The 21,389-nt window shown below is 60.3% G+C and overlaps 3 protein-coding genes across 5 annotated transcripts; 2 read left to right on the top strand and 1 right to left on the bottom strand.

Moving 5' to 3' along the window:
- Positions 1–2,319: 2,319 nt before the first annotated feature.
- AK2 (adenylate kinase 2) lies at positions 2,320–9,523 on the bottom strand. Of its 2 annotated transcripts, XM_040534769.1 has the most exons (7): positions 9,370–9,523; positions 8,854–8,979; positions 6,921–7,031; positions 6,726–6,820; positions 6,016–6,088; positions 5,222–5,417; positions 2,320–3,133 (listed from the first exon to the last, which is right to left on the bottom strand). In XM_040534769.1, exons 1-7 carry the CDS (start codon positions 9,493–9,495, stop codon positions 3,126–3,128), a joined length of 735 nt encoding a protein of 244 aa, XP_040390703.1. In that variant the 5' UTR covers positions 9,496–9,523; the 3' UTR covers positions 2,320–3,125. The 2 variants fall into 2 exon arrangements, with proteins under 2 accessions (XP_040390703.1, XP_040390702.1); XM_040534768.1 differs by having other exon boundaries at positions 2,320–5,417.
- An 861-nt stretch (positions 9,524–10,384) lies between these two features.
- AZIN2 (antizyme inhibitor 2) lies at positions 10,385–16,313 on the top strand. Of its 2 annotated transcripts, none has more exons than XM_040534765.1 (13): positions 10,385–10,744; positions 10,972–11,077; positions 11,395–11,399; positions 11,678–11,802; positions 12,518–12,683; positions 12,763–12,936; positions 13,691–13,863; positions 14,035–14,118; positions 14,370–14,535; positions 14,654–14,816; positions 14,885–14,997; positions 15,410–15,621; positions 15,965–16,313. In XM_040534765.1, the coding sequence occupies exons 5-13, from the start codon at positions 12,585–12,587 to the stop codon at positions 16,104–16,106; spliced, it is 1,326 nt and encodes a 441-aa protein (XP_040390699.1). In that variant the 5' UTR covers positions 10,385–10,744; positions 10,972–11,077; positions 11,395–11,399; positions 11,678–11,802; positions 12,518–12,584; the 3' UTR covers positions 16,107–16,313. The 2 variants fall into 2 exon arrangements, with proteins under 2 accessions (XP_040390699.1, XP_040390698.1); XM_040534764.1 differs by having other exon boundaries at positions 10,388–10,744; positions 13,987–14,118.
- Positions 16,314–17,478: 1,165 nt separating this feature from the next.
- Positions 17,479–18,526, top strand: NDUFS5 (NADH:ubiquinone oxidoreductase subunit S5). Its single transcript, XM_040535192.1, has 2 exons — positions 17,479–17,768; positions 18,220–18,526. The coding sequence occupies exons 1-2, from the start codon at positions 17,553–17,555 to the stop codon at positions 18,322–18,324; spliced, it is 321 nt and encodes a 106-aa protein (XP_040391126.1). The 5' UTR covers positions 17,479–17,552; the 3' UTR covers positions 18,325–18,526.
- The last annotated feature ends 2,863 nt before the right edge of the window (positions 18,527–21,389 follow it).

Raw genomic sequence — 21,389 nt, 5'->3', positions numbered from 1 at the left:
CGCAGTCTCCCCGCTCTCCCTCCCGCGCCACCTCCCCGTGATGTCAGCGCAGCCGCCCCAGCACGCCGCCCATCGCACCGCACCGCTCCTGGCACCATGCTGCCCTTCGCAACGGTTGCCACAGCAACAGGAGGGGGAATCCCATCCTCTGGTCCTCCACCTCCCGGGGGGCCCGCTCCGTACCACCCGCTGCAGCCCCCCGGGAGAGCCGGGCACCGCGGAAGGACGGGGCGAGAGCAGGAGGTGCGGTGGGCGAAGGGCAGCGGTGCCAGGAGAAGCCGGCTCTCTGCGCCGAGGGGAGGCAGAGCAGAGATGGTCACGGGTGGCAGGCTCAGAGAAACAGGGGGTCCCCTTCTCCCCAGCAGTCACCCTTGTTCCCCAGCGCCCTTCTCCCCAGCAGTTACCCTTATTCCCCTGTGCCACTCTCCCCGGCAGTCACCCTTGTTCTCCATGCAGAGCTGCACAGCTCCATCCCATCCCGCTCCCTTCCCACCTTCCCTGTTCACGTTTTGCTCCCCAGCCCCACACTCTTGCTGTAACAGGGCCGTGCACAGGTCCGTGCTGTGCCACCCCGCACGCAGCCCCTGCCCCAGCAGGGATTTGGGCTACTTGCCCATAGCTGGCGCCCTTGCAGGGACTCGTCCTCCCCCCCAGGCCGAGGCCAGGGACCAGATATCGATCACCGACCTAAGACTGGCTCCAGCCGAAGCCCTAGGGAGCCAAACTCCTTCTTACTAACCACAAACCCACAGCGAAAGGCTTTGCTGCAGTGTCTCTCACAGATAGTTTCATCGGGAAGGGAGAAGGGCAGATAATAGATTTTTAGGACTGCAGCACATCTTTAATGTAAAGAGATGGCCCAGGGCCTCTCCTCCCTTCCCCCACGCGAGATGCTGTTTCTTTTCAGCAGAAATATTGCTGCATTAGAGAACAGGTCACTTCCTCTACCAGCGAGAATTCAGTGTCCTATTTGATGCTGGTCCTTGTGCTATAAATAGGATTTTTCCCCTTTCATAGTTGCTGAATAATTGGCTGTATGAAATATGAACATAGTTTTCAAAAGAGTGCCTGATAAGCAGCTTGCTGGAGTGGAATCGTTGAACAGAAGGAATTTACAGCACCTGCAGCGCATCACACACTGTGGAAAACATTCAAGGTCAGCACGACGGAGCCGGGTCACGGAACAGATCCAGCTACCGAGGACACGGCTCGCGGGAGCTGAGCAGCCTCCCTCCAGCACCCCAACACCGCCTTTTGTGCCTCACATTCGGGTAAGCTGAGGATCAAACAGAAGCAGCCCAGCTCGGAGGAGCCAAGAATTTTCCACAGCACGTACTAGAAAGCCGGGAGGAGCAGGCAGAACAGGTTTCAGAACAGCAGTAGGCAAGCGGGGAGAGGACAGAATCCCAAACAAGGAGGAAGAGCATAGTTAAACATCCATCATCAAAAGCAGTAAGGGAACACCACCACAAACGCCAGAGTCACAAGCTTGCCTTCAAAAGAGGGAAAATGCTAATCAGAGGTAGAGATGTAATAAAACCACCAGGGCACGGGGAGACTGCATGGCGGAGGAGCGAGCACCCAATTACGCTGAAGGAGCCGGCCTCTTCTGGAGGAAGCAGGCGCACACAGCCTGCCTCTGTCTGGCCACAGGGCCTGAATCAAAGCCCCAGACACAAGCAGGGCTCCAGCTGGGGTACCAAGGGCACTGCAGAAATCAAGGACTCTCATCACATCAGAGCCTTCCTCTGGGATACCTCCGAGAACCCACAACAGGGTCAGGGTCTGTACGGAGGCAGGAGACTAGGAAAAGCTTTCAGTCCGCACGAGAGCAGATTTTGTCCTGTGTACCTAGACTGAGGCACTGGTGGAGGGTATGAAAGGCAGACAGCGAGTGAGCAGAAACAGCAGACAATATCTGGCTTGCAGTTACTGCTGAAGAAATAACTCGGCTCATCCCCACACCAGTGATGAGAAGGGAGGCAGGGGAAAAAGCTAGGAATTACATCGGTTGTAAAAGTACCTGAAAGGAGTGCTGACCAGAAGGGGTCAGGATACACAGGGGCTGTGCTTTCAGCACCATACACGAAGAAAAGGGAGGCAACCAGCCAGAGACACCATTGCTATGGTGATACAAGGCATTGGAGCACACTCAGCAGGGAAAATAAAAGGAATTACAAGCCGCATTTTTAGCTGCACAGAAAAACATCCTCAAGATAGGATCAGGCCAGAGGATCCACCCCATCCAATTGTTAGTCAGCTGTCATCTGCTTCCCTTCTTCCACTGTCTGCAGGTCAAAGAGGACGCAGCAACAGATACAAAATGTAAAGAGGTTATTTTATTATTGATTCAGAGGTTAGACAAGGCACCATTTGATCTAGAAAGAAATGCAAAAAAAAAAAACAATTAAGTGTTATTTATGCAGTCAATTAAGAAAGTCTCTTTTGCATTTCTTCAGCATTATGTGAATTCCAGCTTGGTCAAGATCACAGAAAAGCCACCCCAACGCCAAGTAAGGCAGGCTTGGACTAGAGCCGCAGCCCCTCAGTTCACCAGCAGAAAAACCTCGAGCAGCCTCTGTGCCCCGAGGGTTGAGGAATGCAGCAGAACAAGAAAAACTAAACTTCCAGGAAAAGACCATGGCCTTTTTTTTTTTCCCCTTTCTACTTCAGAAATGAGTTGTTTGTTCATTTTGGTCCTCGCTGACAGGAAGCAGCTTTAGAATCATGGCAAACCTTGCGGTGGCTTCCAGCTAAGAGCCGTAAGACAAGCGCAAAAGGTCCCGGAGGAGCCTGGAACAGCATCTAGCCCTCCCCTCCGAACAGACCAAGGACCTGGGTATGGGCTTCAGCACGGATGTTTCTCTCTGTACAATTATTTTGCCTTCTAAACACTGATTTCTAAGGAGAAGGTAATCTCCTCTTCAAAATGATTCTGCCGAGTAAGAAATCCAAACAAATACCAACCAAATCAACCCCCAACCCCCTTGTCCTCCACCTCCTTTTCCCCTCCCATCAATCCCCCCCCCCAGCTGCCCTCCCTGCCCCCCCCGCACCAGGGGAGGGCTGCAATGGGTGATGTAGCAGCGCGCAGCGTTTGGCGGTTTCTCATCTGGTTCACGAAGTCACTCAGCTGGAATAAATGGGAACAAAAAAATAGATTTAGGGGGAAAAAAAAACAAAATGAATCACGGTTTATGGCAGAAAAGGGCTGTTGAGCTGGACGCAAAGTAAACACGAAGGGGAAAAGGAGCAGAGTGGAAGCACACATTGTTCTTGCTGTGGGGCAAAACCTCGACCAAGTCCAGGAGCACCACCTGGCCAGGAACCCTTCCTGCCATCACGGCAGCGCGCAGGGTGCCGCAGCTTTCTTTGACTCTCCTGCGATGCCGAGATAAAAGCTGCTCCACTCAGTATCTTTACAGTCACCGAGACGCAGAGGCAGCTCTAACGCACATTTTCCACTATTGCGGAGCGCAGCAGCCCCGCGCTAAGTGCTGCCCCCCCTTCCCACACGCGGCCTCCACGCACCGGGGCTGCCCTTTCACAGGAAAGTGAGACAAGAGACAAGGTGACAGCCATCTGTGGAAACTCGGGCTGCTGACGAAACCAGCACCCTTAGCTACTTTCAAATCCCCTGTCCCCACACTCACATGCTTTCAAGAGCAACAAGTCAACTGCTTTCAGTTTCTGGCATCATTTCCAGTTTGCTGAAAGGGAAGAGGGCTGCTTCCCTGGAAAGGATGTACGAGGACAGGGTCATTTGCAGCCAAAAGAGAAGTTACCAAGAAAAACAGCAATGGTTTCCTGAGGGCTGGGCACCTGCTATAGACACACAGCGGCTCGGTGCAGAGGGAGACATGCCATCTCCTCGAAGGGGGCGTGCTCAGTGACACTACATCCTTCAACATACACGAAAGGCCAAAGGACAGTTTTATCTGGCCAGTCGGCATCTATAACAGGGCTGGAATCTCACGAGCAAGGGTTGTCACCAGCCTCGCAAGGTTGCTGGATAGCGGCGGTGTAACAGCCCCGAGAGAGCCCGGACACTAAGCACAACGCACACGGTGTCCTCAGACGGACAGCCAGAGCAAGCCGCTTGATTTGCTCAAGAAACGAGTACATTTCCATGCTCTCACAACAAAGGGCACTGGCTCAAGGGCACGTGATGCTAGTAGTTAGTAACTGTGCCTCCCAGGCCTTGGAAAAAAAAAAAAAAAAAACATTCGTTTTGCAATAAGGTTTTATTTAGACTTTGGGATCAGGGGAAGCTAAACGCACCTTCACCTCCTTGGCCAAAGTCAAGGGAAGAGGGCAGTGAGAAAACCAACACCCAAATCCATTTCTTGTCCTCAGGACATGACAAATTGCTACGTGGACTGCCTTAACTCGACCAGAGACTTCATTAAAAAAACCCTTCTCACTAATAATCGCTATATTGGGGTCCATACCTCAACTGGAAAGGGTTTAGGGTCCACAATGAGCCCAGCTCTCACCCACCCATTTTTTGCCCTACAAACACCGTCAGAACGGGGGAAAAAGTGATCTGTGCTCTCACAGACTGCCGTGTCACACAGAGTAACGCACATTCAACAAGAACAAACCCTCACCCAGCTCTGCACACACTCACAGCCAAGCTCTGCCTCCCGCTGCTGCTCCCCCTGACGACACGCACAGCCCTTCACGCGCTCCCCACAAGCCCATTTCGTCTCCTGCAGCTGACAGAGCATCCCCTATCGGGTACCCTGTGAAAGTCTTTCCCCCCGCTGCTCAGGCCTGATCTCCAATCTCCTGCTCATCCTCCGTGGAGCAGCCGGGGACAGCTGGAGGTGCAGCTGCTTCCCCTGGGGAGCTGCAGCTCTAGGACGAAACAAAAGCCTTTCGACCCTAAGGGGTGCAAGCCCCGCTTCTGGCAGCGGGCAGTTGGTGCTCAGGCTCGCTGCGACCTCTAGGGGCCAAATCGCCCACACGTGCACACAAACTGACACTCGCATGTGCTGAGATGGAGACCGTTAACAGCTCGTTTAATAGAGAATTGGCAAAGCCCTGCCTTGGGCTTCATCATTCCCTCTTCTACTCTGCTTAGCTCTTCACCCTCCCTGGCCCCAAACAGACAGAGAGAGAGAGAGAGAGAGAGAGAGAGAGAGAGAGATGGAGAGAGACAGAGAAGGAGAGCTCCGTCCTGGGACAGAGCCCTAAATGAACATAACCAGGTCTTTACATGTTGCTTTCGAGAAGGCTGCCAGGATGCTAGCAAACACCACGTCGGGAGACTGGGAGGCATCGACCGCCGTGTGGATCCCTCGCTTGCTGTAGTAGGAGACCAGGGGGGAGGTCTGCGTGTGATAGGCCTTCAGGCGGGTTTTCAAGGCTGCTTCGTTGTCGTCCGAGCGGCGGATCAGGGGCTCTCCAGTGACCTGGGAGAAGCAAGGGGACAGTCTCCAGCTAGCTGCAGCCTGGCGCGCTCCCCCCTTCTCTGCGCAGCTCTGACAACCCCTGCTCCCCTCCTTCACGGCAGGCTACAAGGCAGAGCTGCAGAGGCGAGTCCCCAGGTGAGCACAGGAGAGCAGGGCGAACCCAGGGCATCGAACCAAGTCCCAGAGCCGTCACCGGAGAGAGGAGGATTCAGCATCAGTCTTTCCCCCACACACCGCTCTGCTTGCTAAAAGGAGCCCAAGGATCCTCAGGACCAAATGCCAGCTACAGTTGCTCCCAGGAGGGAAACCAGTCGCAACCCACTGCGACTTCAGCTATGGACAGAGTCCGCCAAGTTGTGACGTGACAGAGCCTGGGCCAGCTCTGCAGAAGGGCCGTGCCCTTCACTCATCCCTCCACGCCTCGCTCCCTGCGGTGCTGTCGGCCGAGGCTGCCCAGGCAGCTCCCCGCGCTCCCCAGAAAGGCAGGGCACAAAGCACAAGAGAAGGAAAAAAAGAAAAAAAAAGGTTTTCCAGGGATGCTGCAAAGCATCAGCTAAACCCAAAGCAAGGTAAGCTGCGGCCTCGGGAGCTCACATACATCATCCTTCATGTGCTCTTTGGGCGGTCTGAACTCCTCGTGATACGAGCGGCCACTCGCTGGGTGAATCAGCCTACGACAGAAAGCAAGCGTCAGCAAAGGAGCCCGGTGCCAGGACAGGTCTGATCGTGCCAGTCATCAGCACAAAAACACCCGCGATACGAACACAGTTAGCCTCTCTCTATCAGGAAAATATCTTCTAGTTATTTCTATACCAATGGCCTCTTCAGGTGCTTGGAAAAATAAAAGAGCAGCTGCTTTGTAGTGGGTGGAGAAGGGATGCTTTACCGGGGGAGGGGGGCTAGCTCCCAGGGACACAGGGGCATGGTGTAACAGCAGCAGACGTCTGTCTCCGCACAGCCATGCCTGACCCGGGACAGAACGTTCATCGGTGCCCGAACACGTCTGCAAGGGCTTGCATAAGGGAGAAGTAACAGCACCAGAGAAGCAGGAGCATAAAGACTTCAGCTGTCAGACACCGGGCCTAAAGGCTGAGCTGGCTCACCAGGACCTTGATTCCTATCAGCAACGGGCTCTGCTCAAGGCTGGCCCCGGCGAGGCAGGCTCAAACAGGGCACGAATCTGACGCAGACCAGCACCGCAGCCAGCCCTAAGCACCGTGAGAATAACCAAAGCGAACCAAAACAAGGACACTCTCCCTCGGACTGGAAAACCCCACCCCACGCACAGAGCGTTCGGGAGAGAATTACCGTCCGGTGATTCTCCGGATAAGCAAGGAGTCGGGGATGCTGAACTCGACGACGGAGTCCAGCTTCTCCCTCCTCTTCTCCAGGAGCTCATCCAGCTACAAGGGAAAACACCAAGTCAGAGGGGCAGATGCCGAGGGACCCCCGTCTCCTGAGGAAGGAGACGCCCCCGGTCAGGGACTGCGCTGGCTCACGCACCATCTCAGCCTGCTTCACCGTGCGCGGGAAGCCGTCCAGGAGGAAGCCGTTCTTGCAAGGAGGGGTGTCGAGGTTGTTCTCGATCAGCTCCACCACCATCTCGTCGCTCACCTGCGGAACGGAGATGGGCACGCCCCGATTTCACATACAGCTGCCCCCAGAGCCTCTGTACGCACGCCAGTTTTTTTTTTTATTATTATTATTTATTTTAAACGGCCATTCCCGACCCCGGAGGCAGCCGCAGCAGCACAGCGCACTGCCACAGCAGGGCGAAAGCTGCACGCTCAGACATGCCCACGTCAGGGAAATGCTCCTCGGGATGGGTGTCAACATTGCGACGTGGCTAATGAGACACTTCACGTGGCTAATGAGACACTTCACGTGGCTAATGAGACACTTCATGCCACTGTCACCCCAGTGTGAGTTACCCGGTGTGGTAGCTCACTGCTGCCAAGGTTGCTGTGTTTCAGAAGCGGACGTCAACCTTACGACAAACTCCCTAATGTCTTTTTTTTTTTTTTAAACAATTCACAGCGCAGTGATATCAGCGTAACCTTTATTTCCTGTGACTTTGTACCTTCACACACACATCTGAGTAAGCAGGCCTGGCCAGGAAGGGTGAAACACACACACGAGTTCCTTATTGACTCTTGTGAGCTGTGTGTGAAGGTAAACGCCAGAAGAGCCGCTGACAAGCTCGGGCCCCGCTGGGCAGTCTCACCTACATCACGACCTCAGCACGCCCTGGGATTAGTGCCTTTCTGTTCTGCAGCCCCAACAATGGGTGTTTGTTCCTAAATCGTCTCTCCTCACCGGCAGCAGTGCTGCTTTCTCCAGCACACCCCACTGAGACCTAGCAGGATTTGGGACCAGACCGTCACAGCGCATAAACAAGAGCCCTGGCGCAGGAAGCATGCGAGCGGGCAGGAGTTTGGGGCAAGCAACAAGTCCCTTCTGTCCTCTCCTGATTACCACGTTCAGAGAAGGAGTTCATGGTTCATAATCGAGCGTAAAAACCCACCCCAGGCTCCAGGCTTTGAGATAACTCGAAGCCAGAGCACACCACCAGGACGCACCGGTGGAGCGCCCAGTGCCCGCTGCCACAGACACGTGGCAGATACCAGCAGTCCTGCCAGATAACGTCCCTATCTTTCACAACCAGCTGGGATATTGCAGACTCAGTGTTGCAATGCACGCTTGAAGCAGAAGCTGGAGATAAGCCACATCGCTCCTGGGGCCTGCAGATTCTCCTCTGGGCATTATAAGCCCGTGACAGCCAGCTGTGATGCCCAAGATCCGCTCCACGCTGCTCAGCTTTGGGGCAAGTCACTGCAGTTTGCTGTCCCTCAGGTGTCCCCAAGAGATTTCAGTCATTTCAGAAAGATAATTAAATCCTTGGAAAACAAACTAGGGATCCTAACTCTTGGATCCAAAGTGTCCTTCACACAGCACAGCGGCACTCTGAAGTCTATTTTCATCTCACACTTACAGGCAAGCAGCAGTTACACAAGAGCTGGGACGCAGATGAAACCTCTGAACAGAGTTTTCAGCCCCACAGGGGTCCAGACATCACGGGAAGAGGCAGCAGCTGCAAAGAACGAGCGTAACGTTCTGCAGCTCCGAGGATAAACCCTTACATCAATCAGCGTTCGCAAGGCACAGCCCAGGCAGCGCTCTACAAACATAAAAACTCTGCGACAGAAAGAAACAACCCAGGGCACAGGGGCTGCTGGCAGGCGAGGAGTTTTGATGGGGAAGGATGCGCCTATAGAACATTGCTCCTGCAGGGGGACTGGAACCCTGCACCCTACAGCCTGCCCTTCCTCCACTGCTGCTTTTTCTGCTTACTCCCCTACTAAGGGACGGATTTGTGCTGCTGTGATTGCAGGAGCAGCCAGACCCCCCCCCCCCCACACACACACCCATTACCCACCAGCTTCCCGGAATCCATCGTCTCCTTGAGCCGCTTGCCCAGCTCGGAGCCCGAGGCCACCATGGCCCGCAGCATGTCCCCGGTGGCCAGGTGGCAGACGCAGTACGCCTCGGCCAGCTTCGGAGCCTGCGGGACAGGAGCAGAGGAGGCGGCTCAGCGCCGCGGCATGGCCCAAGGGACCCCCGGGGGTTGCGACCAGGACCCCCCCCGAGCCCCGGGGCCGGGACCGGGACCGGGACCGCCCCCCCCCCGTGACCCCGGGAACCCCCCCCCCCGAGCCCGGGACCCCCCTCCCCGAGCCCCGGGACCGCCCCTCCCCGAGCCCCGGACCCCCCTCCCCGAGCCCCGGGACCCCCCCTCCCCGAGCCCGTCCCCGGCCCCCATGGGGCATCGAGCCCCGCGGCCCGGCCTTTGTCCAGGCCCCGCCGCTAGGCCGCAGGCCCGGGGCCCTGCCGGGGGAAGCGGCCCGACCCGGCCGCACGGTGCCGGCGAGGGAAGGCCCCTTCGTGCCCGCACCTGGGTGCCCTTCCCGGCGCCGGGCGGGCCCAGCAGCACCGCGCGGATCCCGCGGCCCGGGCTCGGGCTCGGGGCCGGGCCCGGGGCCTGCCCGCGGCCTCCCCCCGCCTGCGCGCTCGGAGCCATGGCCGCGACTGCGCCGGGCCGGCCGCGTGCCGCGCGGCCAATGGGCGCCGGGGGCGGGGCCTGGGGCGGGGGCGGGGCCTAGAGGGTAGGGGCGGGGCTTAGAGGGCGGGGTTTAGCGGGTAGGGGGCGGGGTCTAGAGGGCAGGGGGCGTGGTCAGAGGGTAGGGGGCGTGGTCAGAGGGAAGGGGGCGTGGTCTAGAGGGTAGGGGGCGGGGTTCCGCAGGCAGCGGGTGAGGGTTCCGCGGGTAGGGGGCGGTGCCAAGAGGGTAGGGGGGCGGGGGCTGTAAATAGAGGGCGTGGTCTAAGGGGCAGGGGCGGGGATTGGCGGCTAGGGGCGTGGCTTATAGCGAAGGGGGCGTGGCCTCCTCCTGGGGCAGCCCGCGGGGCCGATGCTGCGCCCCGGCAGGGTGCTGAGCTCCCCGTGCCCCGGATCCCTTCGCACCGGGGCTGTGCGCCCTGCGCAGCGCGTGTCTCGTGCGGACGCGAGGGACCTCCGGCACGGGCAGGGACCCCGCTGCGTGCTGCAGGGAGCACGGTGCGAACGCAGCCCGCGGGTGGCTTCCGGCCCCTCTGCGCTGGTGAAACGAGGCAGGATCCCACGGGAGGCAGGGCTCCCGCGGCCCTGGCTGCCAGCGGAGTCCACGGCAAAGCCAAGGGCACGGGGTTGGATACAGGGAGCCGGGAGTGGCCACGATAAGTTGGCCCCAGGTCCCCCTCGCCTGCTCCGTGGGGGCGGCTACCCCCTCCCCCCCCCCACCCCCCCCGCTCCGTGCACAGAACGTCTCGGTGAGCGGGGAGGGGAAATGGGAAATTAATGAGAAAAAAAATAAAAAATAAAAAATTAATAAATCCCCTGCTCAGCCTGCGGTGTGTGGGATGGAGCAGCACAGCCATCGCCAAGCGCACGAACGCAGGCGAAGGCAGGATGGATGGACCCCACAGGGCACCTGCGTGTTTGGTGGAGCTGGGTTGCGCCGCGGGGACCCCGCCGAGGCCGGCAGCAGCAGGGCGAGGGCAGAGGCAGCCCCCGGCGGCTTCCCACCCACCTCCCCCAGCCGCCATCCGGGTGCTGCTCAGCCTTTGTCTGCCCGGAGCCCCGTTTCCCTGGAAGCAGTGTTTCGGAGGTATTTTTGGCACTCTTCCCCCCCGAGGATCCCCACGCACACGATGCACGCGCGGCCACGAGCAGCAGCACGGCAGCGCTGCGCACCGGCAGGCTGGGGACGAGCTGCCCGCCCGTCGGGGACTCGGTGAGGTCCTGGGGTGTCTGGGGGGGCTGCCCCGGCCCCGGGAGGGAGCGGGTGGGGGGCCAGGGGACGGATTCTGCTCTGCCCCGGGAGAGGGATGAAGGATGCTCGGAGGCAGCGCAGCACGGCTGGGCGCTGTTGCCACGGCCACGCTGTGAGGCAGAGCGGGGGGAGAGGAGGGGGCTGGGATTTAGGGGATGCAGCCGCCCTACATCCCCCCCCTCCCGCAGGCTTGGCAGGTCCAGGGTCTGGGTGCTGGCAGGGAGCCGGGGCAGGACAAGCAGCCGCCGCCGAGGCCAGTTCGTTCTGGTGGGGGGGCGTTCGTGGGCACAGCCTGTTAAATGCTGGCTGAGGTAACGGGCTGGGGGGGCTGCGTGGGGCTGCTGGCGTGCCTGGCACGGCGAGGAGGGGGACACAGGTCAATGCCTGCAGCTGCTGAGTTTGGGGAGTGGTGGGTGGAAGGCATCCCGCCACCAGTGCCTCTCTGCCTTGCACTGCCTCTCGCCAGAGATCTTGGACCCCCGGCAGCAGCTACGCCCTGGGGTGCTGCAGGAGCTCGTCCCTGGGGTGCTGCAGGAGCTCAGTGCTCCTCGGAGGCCCCCCGGCAGCACGGCTTGTCACCCAGCAGGGAGGCCGTGGACCTCGGTAAGGAGGGGGGGTGCAAGGGAGCAGGGAGCAGTTTTGTGCAGGGCTGGCAGGATCAGCCCCCTACATTGCTCGTTGTTTGTGTGCCCGAGCAGGGCTGGGGCTGGGGGCTGGTCAGCAATGCCTTTGGGGAGAGAAGGGTAAGGCCAGAGGATTACAAAGCTCTGAGAGCCTCAAAGCCCATTGCCCGTCTCTGGGGTTGCTGGTGGTGCTTGCTCGGTGCGTTGCGGCACACTGCCGCTCTGGGGTCACTGTGCTCCTTCTCCTAGTGCCTATCCGAAATGTAGGCAGGTCTCTGCAGAGGAGGCAGTGTGCAGCTCTGAGAAATGAAACCTCTGCTCACTTCTGATCAGGGGGACCATTTTCCTGAAAAGCCCTGTGGCTGGACCTGGATTACTGGAGAGGAAACGTTTCCTGTGAGCTCATGTTAAGTCTTCAGCTCCCTGGGTTATGGGAAGGGCTGGATCCAAGGGAAGAGATTATTAAAGCTGCTCCACTAAGCGTGCAAGCCAGGAAATGCCACAGAGCTGCCTAACTTGTACCCTTGTTCCATATACTGTGTCACGGGAGAAAAGTGAAACTGGGACCACAGCGCAGGTCGGACTGTGACCAGTTGGCTGGTGCTAGGGGGTGCCCTGTGCTGCGCTCCTCAGGGGTGCCTCCCTTCTCATGGGGCTTGTGTGTCCAGGAACGTGGGTCAGTGAGTTTTCAGCAGTTTGAAAACCACAGGGAAACTTCTCCCCGTGCAACACAGAGCAGATCTGATGACATGCCAGAGCGTGAAGAAACACGTCCTGGCATATATAGGCCATCAGCTCTGCAGCGAAGGTGGCTTTGTTGTGAACAGCATTGGTGCCTGAGCTGCTGCTGTGTACAAAACCAGAGCTCTGCAGTGCAGAGAAATGTGCCTCCTCCCCCTGGAGAGTGCTTTAACCCGTGGTGGTGCTCCCAACTGAGGTGCTGGTTTGGAGGAGAGCAGCAGAGAGCTCTTCCCAGGGATTGCTGCCCTGCACAACCCACGCACAGGGACGGGAGGCACCTCAGGGAGCAGGCAGGAGGAGCAGGCTGTGGGAGTCTCTGGAGCCTTGCCACTAGTATTCCTTTTTTATATTCTTTTTTTTTTTTTCCCAGTGAGTTTCATACTTAGGAACTATACCCTACTCGAGGAGCTTTACACGAGTGCCGTCACACTTTGGCCATGAGTGGGTACTTGAACGAATCCAACTTCACGATGGTGGAGGAGGGTTTCACCACCAGGGACCTCCTGGAGAACCTCCTGGTGGGGCTGTGCCCGTTGGTAAGGGTAAGGGCCGGCGGCTCTGCTGCTCCCTGCAGCCGTGGGGCCGCGGCTGCTGCTCACCCCAGCCCTGTCCTAGAGCGACCAGCAAGCCTTCTTCGTGGCAGACCTCGGGGACATCGTGAAGAAACACCTGCGCTTCCTGAAGGCCTTGCCCCGCGTGAAGCCCTACTTCCCTGTTAAGTGCAACAGCAGCGGAGGAGTGGTTCGGCTGCTGGCTGAGCTGGGGGCAGGCTTCGCCTGTGCCAACAAGGTAGGGCTGGGGGAGGATGGATGGGGATGTGCGTGGGAGAGTGGCAGAGCTCGCCCTCATCTCAAGGTTTCCTCTCTAGCCGACACCTACAGCAGCAGAGGTCTCCCCCTGCTGTCAAACCCTGCCACACAACCCAGAGATACTTGTCCTGTCTGTCCGGTGACTCAGGCTTGTTCCCTTTGACCAACATTCCTGTGTGTGACCTGTGTCCTGGCTGGCAGGCTTGGCTGGTGGCAGGGTTCATCCCTGGGGTGCCGCTGCTGCAGGCACCCTCTGAGTGGCTGTAGGGCCCAGCACAAAGCTCCCCGGTCCATCCATTTGCTCATAGCCAGGTTCCCAAGGAGGACCAAAGTTAAGCCACTTACTTGGATGTAATTAAGCAGGACATGTCACCAGGAGGAGAAAGTGCAAGGATTCATTACAAATCAGACCAGCTCTGCGGCCGTAACCCTCTGGCTGCAGCTCCCGGGGGAGATGTGCCCAAACCCCGTGCCTGCTCACTTGCCCCACTTGTTTTCTCTCCTCCTGGTCTTGTGCTGCTTGTAAACACCTCGCCGCAACCTGCCCCTGCCGGGACAAAGTTCACTGTGATCCCCTTGAGCTCTTGCAGCCATTCCCTGGAAAAGCCCAGGCTGCAGTGCTGGTGGTTTGCCCCTCGCAGTGCCACAGTGGCTGTGGCCCGGAGCCGGCCGTGTCCGAGCGTGGCAGCGCTGGCCCCGGGGACCTGCCCGATACGCGTGCCGTTTCCCTGCAGACAGAGATTGCAGCGGTCCAGAGCATCGGGGTCCCGGCTGACAAGATCTTCTACAGCAGCCCCTGCAAGCAGATTGCCCACATCAAATACGCAGCCAGCCACGGCGTGCGGCTGATGGCCTTTGACAACGAGGTGGAGCTGGGCAAGGTGGCCAGGAGCCACCCTCACGCCAGGTGGGTGCCGATGCAGGATCCGCTGGCACCAGTGGAGGGGGGGCTGAAGGAGGAGCTGGGGAGGTGGCTGCGGGGTGGTGGAGGGCCCAAAGACGCCTTAACACGGTGCTTTTCGCTATGCAGGATGCTTTTGGGTATTGCTGCTGACTCCAGCCCCTCTGCCCATCCCAGCATGATGTTTGGTGCCACGCTCAAGTCCTGCCGGCGCCTGCTAGAGGCAGCGAAGGAGCAGGCTGTGGAGGTTGTTGGCGTCAGGTACGGCACGTTGTCCTTCTTCAGTCGGGGTGCTCAGCCCCCGTTGGGCATCCCGGTGGGGAGCTCTTGTTGGGACCACTTTGGGGCAGGTCGGCCTGCAGAGAGGGGCTCTGCAGGGTGGGTTGGGCAGCCTCACCCTGGATTTTATGTGGGAGGTGCAGGGGTGCCCCGGTGAGGATCGGGGGATCTCCGTGTCCCCTCACTGCCACATGGGACAGGCCAGCCCTGCTCAATGGGGACTGTGCCCCCAGCTTTCACCTCGGGAGCTGCAGCCTGGAGCCCCAGGGCTTTGCCCAGGCTGTCGCTGAGGCGCAGCTGGCGTTTGACATGGGCGCAGAGCTGGGCTATCGGATGCACCTCCTGGACATCGGAGGGGGATTTCCTGGCACCGAAGACGCCAGAGCTCAGTTCGAGGAGGTACATGGCTCCCAGGGCTGGCTCTGGGCGGGCAGAGAGAGAGGCCGGAGCTGGCTCCCTGCCCTGCGCTGGGTGGTGAGGCTGAGCTCGCGGGGACAAACATCTTTTCCCCACCCAGATCGCTGCTGTGATAAACTCTGCCTTGGACACGTATTTCCCGGAGGGCTGCGGGGTGGAGATCGTTGCGAGACCCGGGCGATACTATGTCACCTCGGCCTTCACTCTCGCAGCCAGCATCACCGCCAAGGAAGAGGTTCCCGAGGAGCAGCCGGGCTCTGATGGTACGTGGGGCCGCGGGACCGGCCTGCCCATGGGACTGAGGCCCCTGAGCCCCTCTCCGTTCCCCCAGGGGAAGAGTCTGGCAGCAAGAAGAGCCTCATCTACCACCTCAGCGACGGCATCTATGGAGCCTTCAGCTGTGTCCTGTTTGACAGCCCCTGCCCGAAGCCTCTGCTGCACAAGGTGAGGACCTGTTCTGGCTTGAGGGGAGCCCAGCAGGTCCCTCAGTGGTGTCAAACGTCCATGGCAAGTGCCTGGGTCTGCCTCCAGGCTTGGCAAGCCAGCGTGGGGTGGTAAGTTAGGCTGTACAGATGCTGTCTGGCCACCTGTGAGACAAAAAACCTTTGGGAAAGGTGAAAACCATCCTTTCAGGCTGGTCTTTAAAGCTGGTGAAAGAACACTGAGACAGACCTGGGTCTGTCACTGGGTGCTTTCCACGGGCATCAAGGCAGACTGGTCCAGGCTCTAGCCACCTGGGTTAATTTTAAGGGCGTGTCTCTTGGTTTGGGGCCAGATTCTCACCCTATGTAAAACAGCTCAGCGCTGTGCTGCAGGTGCCCTCATTCCCTGTGGCTGCCCGATCTTTCCCCCGCAGAAGCCTTGCCCAGACCACCTCTTATGCAGCAGCCTCCGGGGTCCACCGGGGCACTCAGAGGACCGGATTGCCGAAGGCATGGAGCTGCCCGATCTGCAGGACGGCGACTGGCTGATTTTCCAGGACATGGGTGCATACACCATCGCCGCGTCGCCCCTGCTGGGTGGGTGCTCCCAGCCACAGGTCACCTACGCCATGTCGCGCCTGGCCTGGTAAGAGACCGTCCTCGTGAGCAGGGCCGGGGGCTTCCAGAGGGAGGCTCCGAGCAGCGCCCAGGCCGGGCTCTCTGCCCAGGGGAGAGGGTCAGATCTGAGGGGGGCAGACCCTGGGGGTTCAGGGTCAAAACCTGGCCACTGGGGTTATTAAATAACGAGCCAGGTTTTAAATCCTGAGCCACTTTTTCACTGGAGAAGCCACGGGCAGCTGAGCGCTGGCTGTGCAGACGGGGCTGGGGCTCTGGAGAAGCAATTCCCCCGAGTTCCCTTTCCCCGGGCCCACGCTGTGACATTTCATGAGTGGGTGCCCTCGCGCCCCCCGGGTGTCTCGTGCTTGCAGGAAGGCCGTCCAGCTCTTCCAGGGGAAGCCGCTGCCGGCAGAAGACGACCACGAGAGCGCCTGCACCCCCTTGTCGTGCGGCTGGGAGATGGTGGAGTCACTCTGCGTCCCCCCGGTCTTTGCTCCGGCCGGCATCATCTGAGCAGCACGGGGATGGGGAAGGTGCTGTGCCGGCACCCCTGCGCCCGCACCCCGTCCTGGGACCCACGGGCAGCCCTCAGCGCCCCGCGTGGATCCTGCTCCTCCTGCTCGTGTGGTGCTGTGTGCCTGCTGCAGGGGCTGGGCGGGCGGGCCGACGGGTTTGGGTTCTTTTTTAAAGAGTTATGGAAATAAATGGTTGTTGAGCGTGGCTCAGGTTATGGCTGAGGAGCCCCCGGGCTCTTCCTCCCCTCCCTGTGCCTGAGGTGGCGGAGGAGCCGGCTCTGATAAGCAGGTAGCTGCATAACGAGGCTGCGCTCGTTAGGGAAGCTGGGGCTGCTCACCCAAGCCTTGGGGGCTGTGTTCAGGCACCCGGAGGGACCCCAGGGGCTTGGGGGGGCTTGGAGACAGGGGTGGGCTCTGGGATGCGGGTACAGCTGGGGGGGGAGGCTGGGTGGCACCCTAATGAGCCCCCGTGATGAGTCCTCCTGCCTGCTGTCACAGCACTGTGGTGGGGGGAGGCCACAAAAGCCAAAGAATGGGGACGCTGTGAGACCCTGAAAGCCAGAGATTGGGAGCACTGGGAGCACTGGGGGCACTGTGTGCTGAGAGCACTGGGCACCGGGGTCACTGGGAGCACTATGAGCGCTGGGCACTGGGAACACTGGGAGCACTAGGGACATTGGGGACACTGGGAGCACTGTGCACTGGGGACACTGGGAGTGCTGGGAGCACTGGGATCACTGGGAACACTGGGGATGCTGGGAGCAGTGGGAGCACTCGGAGCGCTGGGAACAGTGGGGGCACTGTGCACTGGGGTCACTGGGATCACTGGGGACACTGGGAGCACTGGGAGTGCTGGGAACACTGGGGGCACTGTGCACTGTGGTCACTAGGGGTGCTGGGAAGTGGAAGCACTGGGAGCACTGGTGGCACTGGGATCACTGGGGTCACTGGGAGCACTGGAAGCGCTGGGGACAGTGCACTGGGGTCACTGGGAGCACTGGGGACACTGGGATCACTGGGATCACTGGGAGTACTGGGATCACTGGGACCACTGGGATCACTGGGGACACTGGGAGCACGGGGAACACTGGGATCACTGGTGGCACTGGGATCACTGGGATCACTGGTGGCACTGGTGGCATTGGGATCACTGGGGACACTGGGACCACTGGGGTCACTGGTGGCACTGGGACCACTGGGATCACTGGTGGCACTGGGACCACTGGGACCACTGGCGGCACTGGGAGCACTGGGCCCACCCCCGGCAGGGGGCGCCGGGGCGCGGCGGGCGCTCCCCCCTCCACGCCACCAGGGGGCGCTGCCGGGTGGTGCCGCCGTGCCCGTGCCGGTGCCGCCGCCTCGGCCGTAAAGCGCGGCGCGGAGGTCGTCGCGCAAGGGCCGGTGAAGGACGGCGGTGCCGGTGCCGGTGCCCGCGCCCGCCGCCATGCCGTTCCTGGACCTGCAGCGGCAGCTGGGCCTCGACATGGACCGCTGGCTGCTGCGGCAGAGCACGGCGCAGCCCTACGGCAACGCCGGGGCCTGCCACGCCTTCGAGCGGGAGTGGGTGGAGTGCGGGCACGGCCTGGGCCAGACGCGGGCCCGCCGCGAGTGCCAGCCCGAGTACGAGGACTTCATGGAGTGCATGCACCGCACCAAGCTGGTGAGCGGCGCCCGGCCCTGGGCTGCCTCTGGGCCCCTCTGTGCCCGCGGGGGGCCGGCAGAGGGGCTCTGGTAAATGGGGAGGGGGGGGCGCCCCGGGGGGGGGGCGGGGTGCCTGGGGGGAAAAGGGGGATTCGGGGGGAGAAGCGGGGTGCTGGGGGTTGGTCGGGGACTTGTGGGTGGCAGCTTAACTGGAGAGCTGAGGCGCGTGGAGGGTCAGCCCTCGGCTTTCTCAGGAAGCAGAGAGCGTCTCTGACTGAAAACTCGTAATATTTAGTAGTAAAATGAGCCTTAACCGCGTGAGAACGCCCAAGGGAAGGGTTAGTGAGGGTCCTGCGTGCATGCAGCTCCCCTGGGGCTGTGCCGGGGTCCCGCTAGAGGCCGTGTGAGCGCTCGTAAGCGCTGTGATGCCCGTTACGCGTCCCCGTCAACTCTCCCGTCTGCTTCGTCAGGCTGCGCGTATGAAAAAGATCCTGGAGCAGAGGGACAAGATGATCAAGGAAGGGAAGTACGCCCCGCCTGACTACCACAGGAGCCAGCAAGAGCCCAAGCCTTGACGCGCTGGGACCCCACATCAGTCGTCTGCAGCCGAGGAAGTGAAGCCCCTGGAAGGAAAGCGCCCGGCATGGGTGGGCTCCGCTGCGGCTGGTCCACGCACCGCGGGGTCGGGGCTGCCTGACGGCCTTGCCCTGACTGAAGGGGAATGACACCCGTGTCAGGCATTAATGCTGTGCTAGTAAACGTTTCCTTTGGAACAGCGTTCACCTCTGTCGTGTCTTTCTGAATAAAATATATTTGAGTGTCTCCGTAGCCCTCCTGCCAGGTTAACGCCCTGAGGTGCTGCCCTGGTGCTGGGGATGACCAGGAGCTGTGCCCCTCTGATGAGCCATGGCGAGTTCCTTGGTGCTCGTGTTCCCTCCCTGCCTCACCTGCGGGCAGGGCAGTCGGCCCCAAAAGCGTGTGGGGGTAGACTAAAGGAGTAAAAACCCATCCAAGCTTGTCCTGCAAAGCTCCCTCCTAAATGAATGTCCCCGCCTAGCACAGTTTTACAGGCAGGTTATGTGGCTGGGGCTGCTCCCAGTCGCTTTTCATTTGGACGTGTTGGTGTGTGAGGTGAAAACCTGCTTAAAACACCTCTCTTTCACTAGGATTTAGGGCAGAAACAGCCAGATTTTGTTTCTCTACTGCGGTTTTGGTCTGTGTGTGTTCTTTTTCCCCTGCTCGGGGGCTGGGAGGCTTTGCTCTGAAACCCGGTGCGTCAGCGCGATCCGTTGAGCCTGGCAGCGAGCACCGGGCCCTGCTGATGGCAGCTGCAGCAGCCCTGGCCGCTGTCCCGTGGTCCTGGCCGCTGGAGCTGCCTGCGCCACCGTTCTCCCTTTAAAAGGGAGGATTTTCCATGTTCCTCCCCAATCCAGCACGGTTTTGTAACAGCGTTAAAGCAGCTGAGTACCTGGAGTAGAGAGGGGAAGTACCTGTGCTTTAATCCAGGGTTTTAATGCTGGCGATTGTGGGCTTAATGCTTAATCTCTGATACAGGTGGAGCGTGTGAGGTTCCCGATCCTCCCATCATCGCCTGTCTTCGGATGAGAACAGGCTGCCTGCTCTTGGGGCTGAAGATGACCGCGACAGGCGCATTCTTCCCCAAAACGTGTTACAAATCATTAATGTAGTGGCAGAATGATTAACGTAGCCAGAGAGAGCGGCCGGTTTCATAACCAGCGTGTGTTCTGGTAGCCTGCTCCTGAAAACTGCGGGGTTGGCATCGCCGTAAGGGGCGAGCTGCACCTCTGCGAGGCACCGCACCGCTGGGTGATGACAAAAAGCTTCCCCGTGTCCCCCCCCCCCCGCCCCGCTGCTTGGCTCTGTCTTACAGCTGGGGAGCCTGAACTGCCCCGTGCTTGGCTCCCGCACCTCAGTGGGCACCTGAGTCCCTCCCGGGGAGAGTAGAGGCCAGAACACAGCCCTGGCTCCGTGCTTGGATTTTGCCCTCTGATGCAACGCAGCTGCCTGCTGTGTTCTGGGGCTCTGCGGTCCCTGAGACGCCTGCCCCATCCATGTGACGTGCAGGGAGCTGGACGACGGCAGAGGTTCGTCACCGCGCATGGTCGAGCACACGGGGGAAGACCCTGGGGCGAGGCTGCCGCGTCCTCATCGCTGCTCTGGCCTTGTCAGGGGCCGTCCCGGGGGGATTTGCCCTTCGCAGGGCTCGTGCTGCCCCTCGCCGCTCCCCCCGGCAGCTCCGTTGCGGCAGGAGGCTGCTCCCTTCCCCCAGCCCCAGATGGAGCCTCGCCGGGCCCAGATGGGTGCCCGCCGCTCGGGCTGATTCATCGCGCGCGGGGGACGGAGCCGCCTTCCTGGCGGAGGCTGGAGGGAGTGGGGGGCAGCCCCGGGAGCCCTGAGAGCCCCGGGACCTGGGTCTGGGTCCGGGAGCTCCGAGCCGGGGGCGCGGCGGAGGTTTGGGATCAACCTCGACGTGAGGAGGCTGCCCCTGCTCAGCCCTGCGCTCACACCGCTGCTCGTGAGTTACCTCTCCTAGGTTATGCCCAAACCAGCACGCTTTTATCAGCAGCTTCAATATTTTTCTCCTGTTTCCTGCCCGTGGCTGGATTGCGGAAAGGGCGACCCTGGTCCTGGATGGGTCCAGGTGTGATTTCTTCTGGAGAGGCGGGGAGGGAATCCGGGCATCGGCCGCCCGAGATCTGGACCGATCCGACGATGCAAATGGGCCGCCAGAGGTGGGGCGGCTGCCTCGCTTTACGTAACGGCCCGATAATCCTCGGAGATCTCGTTTGGCGCTTTCAGATATGAAAACTGTTCGGTGGCGATTAATTTCAGCAGAGGAAAACTTACATAATGGCGCTGACATTCAGGTGGATTAAAGAGCTCCAGATACAAAGGCAGGCAGAGGGAAGCTCCCCGTGCAGAAGTGAAGGGAAAACATCAGAAAGATGAAAGAGCCGTGTGAAGAAGTGGGCAGAAATATTAATAGTTTCAGGTGCGAGCATCCCGTGAGCCTCCCAGCAGGAGGCTGCCAGCCACCCGCCAGCAGCAGTCGGAGCAGAGAAAACATTAACGGGGAGAAAACGACGGCTGGGGAAAGAAATCCAGCCAGCACCACACGCCCTGGCACTGCCGCGTGCTGTGCGAGGAGCCCGGCACCCGCTGCCCCGCCAGGCTGCGGCGCACCCCCCGTTTACCCAATGTCAGCCCCTGGGTTTCAATACCAAAACCAGGGGAGCGGGGCAGGCCGGCCAGCGGGAGGTTAAATCTGAGCAGCGCCTGCACCCGCCCCACGGCGATCGCTCGCTCAGGACAAGGAGGAATTATTCTCCCCGTGCCCGGAGAGGAGCCGTGCGCTGCGGAGCCACGCGGGGATGTGGGGATGCGTCGCGGGGAGGCAGCAGCTTTCCTGGCCCTGCAGGCGGCTGTTCTGTGGCAGCTCGACTGCGACAGTCGTTAAATTGGCTGCCTTAACGAACCCCTCGCAAGCAGGCTGCGCACGGTGACGGCATCTCGGAGCCGAGCCGCGGCGGCGCGGGCTGGCGCGCGCCTGATAATTGCTGCTCTGCAAAAAAGCGCAGGGCCGGGCTGGGAACGGGGAGAGTTCCATTTCCAGGGAGAG

This window comes from Cygnus olor, chromosome 23 (assembly GCF_009769625.2).
Source record: "Cygnus olor isolate bCygOlo1 chromosome 23, bCygOlo1.pri.v2, whole genome shotgun sequence".
In the NCBI taxonomy this organism is placed as follows: Eukaryota; Metazoa; Chordata; class Aves; order Anseriformes; family Anatidae; genus Cygnus; species Cygnus olor.
Note: the sequence above shows the minus strand (reverse complement) of the source record. Positions and strands in the feature narration are given on the sequence as shown.